Genomic DNA, 8,824 nt, shown 5'->3' on the forward strand with positions numbered 1-8,824 from the left:
AGGATAGAGGCTTCAGCACTATAATTAAAAATCATGATTGTTAAACATGTCAAAGCATGCTCCAGCTTTGCTTTATATGGTAACTAAATGATAAAAACAAAAGCCTATGTCCAGGTGCTTCGAAGGATCACCAAAATATATATATAACTGAGTGTGATTGTCAAATTGCTGCAAGTTTGTATTGAATTCAAGTCAAACAACAAAGGACAGAAGCTAGGTGCTTCTTTCTCAATAAAAAGAAGAAAAAAAATATTATGCAAAATCATATCAAGCTTTTGAGGCAAAAAAGAAGAAGACAAACATCGATGGAATAGAAGGGAACCAAGCGAACTCCGTCAAATCCTTCGTCGTCCATCTCTGTCTCCAAGCCCAATAATTAAATCACTTGCTTTCGAATAATTCATGCGCTACATTCCAATTCGTAAATTCAAGCTTCGAGGTCGTCGGTAATGGAGGATCTCTCTGAGCTAAAGATTGGGAATTCCGTCGAGTCCTTCCATAAGTTCGTCGACTCGCAGAGGGAGTTCTTCCACAACCAGATCAATGAGCTCCTGAAAATCGTCGTCACCCAATGCAAACTCACCGATGCCAAACCTCTCTCGCGCACAAGAGATGGTGTGTTTTCAAATTTCGATTCTGTTATGCATTTTGTTGCTAAGAAATTAGAAGAAAACTGAAAATGGGTTTTGAGGCAGGGTTCCAGAGAGCGACAAAGTTGGCTCTATCTTCAAAGTTAACGTCCCATTTAGACGGAGTGAGTGAAATTGGACACAAGTGATGAAATTAGAAAGTTTAAGGATGTTACTGATTAAATTGAAACTATAGGGATTAACATGATGTTGGACCCAAACCTCAAGGGGGTAAACTGAAATTAGTCCTTTTTTTAATTCCCTCTTACCCAAAACACTCTAAAAGGAAGTCTTCCCTAATACCCAATAAAGTTTTTTGTTTTTTTTTTTAATACCATTTTTCCCTCACTCATGTGTTTCTTAGAGAGAGAGAGAGAGAGAGAAAATGGAAGAGAGAGAAACCATAGGAGACTTCGCCGGGGCCCCGTCACCGGTCGCCGGATTCCTGTCACCGACTGCCGCCTACCGAACTTTTCTGAAAACCTCGCCGGTGGTTCCCAAAAAGGTCGCCGGAGATTTCATAGGCCGCCAGAAAGGTTTATTACCCCCAATAGACGTCTATTGCCCCATAATAGAGGGGCAATAAACCTCTATTGCCCCCCAATAGACATCTATTGGGGGGCACTGGAGGTTTATGAAACCTCGCCTGAAGTCACCAAAGAGGTTGTCAGATATCTCATATAGGGCCGAAGAGGTTTATTGCCCCCTGAATAAACCTTATTGGCCCCCAATTGATGTCTATTACCCTCCAATAGAACTTTCGATCGCCGGAATGGGAAGTAATCTCCGTAAAATTAAACAAATAAAACTTTGATTAAGGAAAAAACAGAGGAGATTACATTAATTCAAAACATTTATTACCCCCAATAGACGTCTATTGCTCCTCAATAGCCATTTATTGCCACCTGATAATTTTTTTTTCCTTTCGGCCTTCTGCCCCCATTTTACCCAAAAAAAAAAAAAAATTTGTTTGGGCACCCAGAAAATGATATGGGATTATGGGTACCCACCCTTTCACCTTTCTTTGTCGGTTGTAGACCAGGGGCTGGAAGAATAGTCGGAGCCGTCATCATAACAGAACTGCTCGTTGGCCTCTGCTCTATGATCGATTCTGAGTTTGAAATCGAAATCGGCGTCGTATCCAAAGCTCTGTGGCCCCTCAACTTCGTTGTCTCCTGCGGTCGATTTCTTCACTGCCTTTCCTCCATAACTCGATCGAGTAACTTTCCGAGACGGCGCTTCGGTTTCGCCGAAGCTTCTCTTCTTCAAACTCGACCTCACATCACTCTTCGATCCAACCGAAGCTCTGCTTGACTCGCACGAAATCTCGCCGGCTTAGTATGAGTTCACAGAGAAACCAGAGGCCTCACTGCCTCAGTTGCTGTTTTGGGGCAAAAAAGGCGTCGTTGGCAGAGGAAGAGATGTACGGTGGTGGAGGAGATGAGGATGAGAGAGAGCACCGTGCAGTCGTCAACGTGGAAGGAGGGGGAGAGAGAGAGAGAGAGAAGGGCGCCAGTGGCGTGGAGAGAGAGGAGAAAGAGGAAAGAGTGGCAGATGTGGCATGGATGCAGTTTCTTAATTATATGAAGGGCAAAATTGTCATTTTATTTTAAAATGGGTAATTGGGAATAAAAATCTGTTATCTGTTGTTAGGGTAAGTGGAATAATTTTGGCTAATTTTGGTGCTTTGGGTAAAAGCTACCATGAGCTAAATCCACGGAGGTGTCAATGTTTGCAAGAGTTCATTGGTGGCTTTCAGCATGAGAATCATTAAGATGAGACCTAGTTTGAAGCTGAACCTAGTAAAGAAAGCATGAGTAAGGCGGAGCTACTTATCAAATGCTAAAAAAGAAAAAAAGAAAAAAAAAAGAACATGGTGGCAGATGATCATCCCATTCAGACCTGCAGATAATGCTGCACTAGGAACTTGGCTCTAAAATTTAGTAGCAATGACTCCAAGACATTGTAACAGAAAACAGTTAGGCCAAAAGTGAAAAACATCCCATGAATATATTACAGATGACAAAAGGCTTTAGGACAATGCACCACTCATTGATTGTTTTCTTTCTAGCAGGAAAGTAGATGAAAATGTGAGCAGAGTGATGATCAAAGATAACAAATTTGCACAATGCTAAAGGGTTGAGGATTTTCAAGACTTCAATCCTTAAACTGAGTAGATATTAAATTGCATAATCCAGACTAACAATAGTTCATTGTAAATTGCGTTACATCCACAAATACATGATGAACTGAAACCACCAAACATATAAAGACACAGATTAAAACGAAAAACTAGAAGGTACACAATTCCTCCCTACTACAACAATTCTTATTCTCCCTTTACTTCTCTATGAGAATCACCTCGAGGCTCAAGATAAACTCTAGAAAAGCTTTAAACCTCTTGATCACTAAAGAATTTTGTTCCTGCTGAATGCGGTTCCCACTCTGAAAAAACTGCAGAAACTCCCAAGTTCATGCCAGACCTCAAAAAAGCATCTTGTTTCTAATGTTATGATCTAGTTGCAGAATAAGATGAAGCCAGCATTATTGCCATTAGTGAAACCCAGTAACACAAGAGGAACATGCATTGAAGGAATGCAAGTCACCAGTCACAGTATAGCAGCAGGACAATGAAGTATACAACATAGGTTAAGCAAAACAGGAGAACCATCAATTCTATAATGTGTGTGTGTGTGTGTTAAGAATTATAACATAATGAAACCAAATCAAGAATTCCTCAAATGAATTAAGAAGGTACCTAGTCCTAACTGGTAAGTACAACAGAAGGCACGTCCTGGATTTTATAGTAATCCACTCCTCCAACTTGAAGCCTGCTAACAAATGAGCTAGCCATTGCTACGGTTAGTTTCTTGAGGGTAGTAACATATCTCAGCCCATCTGGAATTGTCTTCAATTTTTGGCAACGTTTTATGTACAAACGGCAGAGCCCAGGCATGGCCCCTTCTTCCACCTTCAAGTCCTCTGCTTCTCATATGCAAATAAGTGAAAGACATTCAAGATGAGGAAAGCCACCTTTGGAGAAAACAAGTGTCTTTGTATTCTAGTACTCGAAAGTCATTTCCATCACGCAAAGAGCCTTTAGGTGTGACAGCTTCTCTAGCACAGCCATTTGATTGTCCTTGAGATCACAGCGAGCCAATGTTATCTTTGTGAGGTTTGGATAGTCTTGAAGATCTTTTGGCAATTCTACAGTTCGTCCAATCAACTTCAACTTGTATATATGACGACAACTCAAGTAACCTCTGTACCACTACTAGTTCCATCAAGTGTGCTGCTTGTAGATTTCAAAATTTCCTCCAACTTTTCCAAGCTGCTTGTCCCTCCTATCCCCAGTTTCCTCAGGTTTCTTAACTCAGAGAGATCATTCAGGTCAGAACAGAGACTTGAAACATGATCTAAAGTCTGCAAATTGTGAAGAGTAGACAGTCGCAATTTTGGATGTGAGGTCCAAGACAAGGGTAAATACAAATGCCTCAGTTGTTCCATCTTCCAAATCACATTTGGAATTACATTACAATCACAAAACTTTAAATTGAGAGTTTGCAAACAGATCAATTTACCTAGGGAGGATGGAAGCCTTGTTACCTGAGTACGCCACAGACTCAAAAATCTTAAGTGGACCATGTTGCCAATCTCATTCGGCAGTTCTCCTGATGTTACCATACCTTCAAACTTCAAAACTCGAAGCAATCTGAAGTTCTTAACCAACGATCCTACTAACTTCTCATCTTTGAGAATGCAATTTACTGGGGAAAAGTATAGTAGAGACCGAAGGTGGCTGTCTTTGTGGTCGTTCCTCAACGGAACCAATTCATCAACATTACTATTTTATTAAAAGAGAAAAATTCAGTCACCGTCCCCAAACTATGCTGCCAAGGCCAATTTGATACCCGAACTCTCAAAAGTATTAATGTGATACCCAAAGACCTATTTTGACATCAACGTGATACTTCTGTCCAAAATCTCTGACGGTGCCGTCAACTTGATGACGTGGCAAGCACATGGGTCCCTAAAAAAAAATGAAATGACCAATTTACCCTTTTTTTTTGTTAATTTTTTTCTTCTTCTTTTCATTTCTTTTTCTTCTATTTTTTTCTTCTTCTTCTTCTGAGATTTTGTTCTAGCCAAACCGCCGCAAGTTTCGCTCCTTTTCCTCCGCTCAAGAAATCAAAGAAAATGGCTTCTGCTTCTTCTTCAACCTCAGTCTCCTTATTCTCTCTCCTCTCCTTCTCCTTCGCCCAAACCATCACCAACGCTGCCAAGATCCTCTCCAATTTCTATCTCTTCTTCCTTATTTCTCATCCAATTTTGCCATTGATGAACACCTCTACAGCTCCACCTCAACCAAACCCACTGCAATTCGATCTTCAAATCCATAAGGAAATTACGGCAGCTCGTTTCGAGAATCAATAAGAAGGGATGGGTTCTTGGGTTCAACTGTTAACTATATAAATCCAATTGGACAACACAACAACATAGTTACTGTACATTGAAACAACAAAAACCAGAGGCAACAAACGGTGGGAAGAGGCAAAATGTAATGGATCACTCAGATTTTGATCGTTTGACTCACTTATGGGTTTATTTTGGTTTGGGTAGTTGCTGTTCTTATGTAAAGGTTGAGTCTCGTAGAAAGCTGTTTCCCCAAATTTTTGGTACTTTTCTGAGCCGACTATACCTCTGAAATTATTGAACGAAATGTTCAAGAATTTGAGGGGACTAAATGGGGGACTAATTCTCAAAGCCTCATGAATGCATTGCAGCAGCTATATATAAATGTCTCTTCTGGTATGGGAACGTGTGAACTCAGGACTCCCCAATATATACCTCATTCCATGTTTGCCACTTTCCCCATAAATTGAAAAAGCTACCATCTTTCTCTCTTTGGCCGTTTTGGGATTCCCCACCTACCATTTTATGCCTCTTTCCTTAACTACCCAGTTCACATTAATTTGTGGTTTGATTTGTCAGTCTCACTATAAATCTAGCATCTTCATATAAAGCTCCAATCTTTTTTCAGTCTACCTTCTTATAATTCCCCAATTCTTCATTCTAAAACCCCCTAGAGAAGCTATGGGGTGGCAGAGAGGCATTGCTTTATTTATTGGGTGTTTATCGGAGTCTGAGTCGGAGATTAACAGAGGCAGCTTTCCAAAGGGCTTTGTTTTTGGGACTGCTTGTTCTGCCTTCCAGGTTGGTCACTCTCTTATCTTTTCCGGTACTAAACGACTAGAACTTGTCTAACACAGTGATTAATCCTGTGAAGATAGAATAGGATGCTAGAGAGATGAGCTTCTGGACTGAGGAAACCGAACCGTTATCATACCCGAAGCTGCCGCCGAACTTTTTTTTGGAGAGATTGACTTCGACTAAGGTTGGATGAGACAAGAACCAACCTGGGACAGAGCCTTTGAGAGAATTATTTGACAGATCGAGGTTTCTGTGGTACTTCCATGAGACTATGCTGCTAAGGTTTCTAGAATGGAGCTTGATTTCTGTGATGGATGGGTTTGAGCAGTTGGGAGTTTGATTTTGGAACCAAGAAGGATTTGCGTGTTTTGCTTTTAAGAGATGCTGTTTCTTTCCCAGATTCTAATTCAATACCCGGATCATCACCGCTCCTCTCTCCTCCACCGGCTCTGACCAGTACTCCGTCCACCTCCACCTCAGCTCTCCGGCCCAGAGTCTCCTCCTTGTCACCGACATCGGCAGCGATTCTCGCTACTCCGACTGTTCTTCATAAGCCACAAACACTTTTGATCAAAAAAAATTTCTCCATTTCGGCTGTTCTTCATAAATCCAAAAATCCATTCCTAGTGATAGAAAGGAGAGAGGATCAGATTGGGAAAGGGAGAGAGAGAGAGAGAGAGAGAGAGAGAGAGCTCGATCTGTTTTGCTTTGTTTTATTTATTTATTTTATTTTATAATTAATTAGTAAAGAAAGACAATTTTACCCTTGTCACGTCATCAAGTTGACGGCACCGTCAGAGATTTTGGACGGAAGTATCACGTTGATGTCAAAATAGGTCTTTGGGTATCACATTGATACTTTTGAGAGTTCGGATATCAAATTGGCCTTGGCAGCATAATTTGGGAACTGTGACTGAATTTTTCTCCTATTAAAATAAATTGCAAGTCTTCTAACTTTAACCGTTGCTGTAGCATTGGTTACCATGGAAGAAGAAACAGGGGTCCTGTTTTGATGTGAAAAATTGACATTATGGAGAAAGTTCTCCTCTTTCGCCTTTCTTAAGCACATGTCTCGCATGAGATCATGAAGATGACAAGATTTAATCTTTCTAACTGAACCCTGTTCCCCAATTTGTACCACACATCTTTCTACCAACTCAATTAAATAGCCGTATGCTACATCCTCCATTGTCTCCTGTGGTGCAGATATAAAACCTTTTGCTATCCATAATTGAGTCAATTTTTTCACTTGTATATCAAAATCTTCAGGAAAATGACCTAAATACAGAAAGCATGGTTTTAAGTGATATGGTAAGTCATCATAACTCAATGCCAACACCCACGATGTACCGCTGCATTCTTGTTCATGGCCTTTGCCTCTTCCAATGTATACATGAACATTTTTATGCACCATATCCCACTCATCAACTGTGTTCTTTCTTGCAAGAAGTCCTGCACGCACAGTGATGGCTAATGGCGAACCTGCACAGTACTGAAGCATCTTCTTTCCTAAATCTTTCTTCCTTGTGGAGATTCCAGAATCTGAAAAAAAAATTAACCGTATTTAATTCAAACAAATTTAATCACAGTCAGATTTGTCAAAATCATAATTACAATAGGAAAGTCCCTAAAGTTCAGAACATGGTACAAATGAAAAACATAACTTCAGTATAAAAAAGAATTAGTATCCTAAATTTCTATGCTAGTAATTTGGTAGTACAAACATTGTTGGTACTCACCAGAGAAAAAGTGCAAGACAAGAATAAAGTTTGTAAAATGCTTTTCATTTATTAACAAATGTAGTGTACGTCTTTATTTTTCAATGACTGAAAATCAAATAATACGAGGTACAAGGATCATTGATAACTTAGCTAGGGATATCAGTATACTGAGCAACTTCAACAGCTTCTCTATATTTTAATTTTTCTCTATTTTAGAGACAAATGAGCATCTTTTGCTCCAACACATTCCCTATAATTATCCTCATTTTAGGGATAGTGAGGTAAGAGAAAACCAAATTCCATAAATTTACAGCAATCTCTAAAATTTTAAGGAAAAATTATGGAGATTTTAGAAATTGCTGAAAAATATGGAATATGTTGGAGTTGGAGAAGAAAAAGAGGCTAAAGCTTTGACTTTTGCTTTTCTAAAATATAGAAATTATAGGGAAGCTGTTGGAGTTGCTCGACTATTATCATGCAACAAGTTGATCAAGAGAAAAGTTAATATAAAATATATAGGGTGGTGCTATTCACACACCTATTTTCTCTATTCACACACCCCTTCTATTTTTCTATTACTTTAATTCAATTTATTTTTACAAATTAACCTAATTACCCTCCCTTGCAATTCTGATTATTTTTCTTTTTTCTTTTTTCTATTTGGCAAGTCAATCATGAATCAATTATCATCTAAATTGCAAAGTTTGTCCTCATACAAGTAGAAGGGGTAAGATGCATGCTTTACTCCTTTGTTGTCTGGGGTTCCAATATTGCACCTAGCTTATTAAAGTTTCTCGTCTCTTATAGATTGGCAATAAGCCATTTTCAGACGTAGTCTGCAAATTTGGAAAATTTCTGGGTACGAAAAAAAAAATTGGAGTATAGTTCAAAATTAATTGAACAAGACTTACATGAGGGGCTAGACAAATGCAGACACACACATAATCAATGGTATGAAACTCTTAATATAATGTATTTTAGATTACTGTATTGAAAGAACATTCACCCATAAATAAAAGTTCAACATTAAGATGAAAAAAACACTAGACTTTGGAACATTATTTCCGGTATGTAACAAGTAGATCCTATGCAATAATATCTCAAATATTGAAAAATAGCATCCAAAGAAAATATAATAGCACTTCAGACAAAAGATTGTTGTTACGTAATGGCATTACGAATCTGCAACAAAACATAAACAAAAAAAGCAAAATATTAGTCAATGCAGAGTTTTATAATGGATATCAGTAGTCACAGAAACTT

The 8,824-nt window shown here is 38.9% G+C and overlaps 1 protein-coding gene across 1 annotated transcript; it reads right to left on the reverse strand.

The window, feature by feature from the left end:
- Positions 1-3,881: 3,881 nt before the first annotated feature.
- LOC133711200 (putative disease resistance protein At1g58400) lies at positions 3,882-7,341 on the reverse strand. Its single transcript, XM_062137356.1, has 3 exons — positions 6,823-7,341; positions 4,236-4,322; positions 3,882-4,136 (listed from the first exon to the last, which is right to left on the reverse strand). The coding sequence occupies exons 1-3, from the start codon at positions 7,339-7,341 to the stop codon at positions 3,882-3,884; spliced, it is 861 nt and encodes a 286-aa protein (XP_061993340.1).
- Between the last annotated feature and the right edge of the window lie 1,483 nt (positions 7,342-8,824).

This window comes from Rosa rugosa, chromosome 5 (genome assembly GCF_958449725.1).
Source record: "Rosa rugosa chromosome 5, drRosRugo1.1, whole genome shotgun sequence".
Classification (NCBI taxonomy): domain Eukaryota; kingdom Viridiplantae; phylum Streptophyta; class Magnoliopsida; order Rosales; family Rosaceae; genus Rosa; species Rosa rugosa.

Coding starts and splice junctions, on each gene's coding strand:
- LOC133711200 (XM_062137356.1), bottom strand. CDS start 7,341: ATGCTTCAGTACTGTGCAGGTTCGCCATTAGCCATCACTGTGCGTGCA. Junction 4,323..6,822: donor CCCCTGTTTCTTCTTCCATG/GTAACCAATGCT, acceptor CGAGTTTTGAAG/TTTGAAGGTATGGTAACATC. Junction 4,137..4,235: donor TGAGTCTGTGGCGTACTCAG/GTAACAAGGCTT, acceptor GTGATTTGGAAG/ATGGAACAACTGAGGCATTT.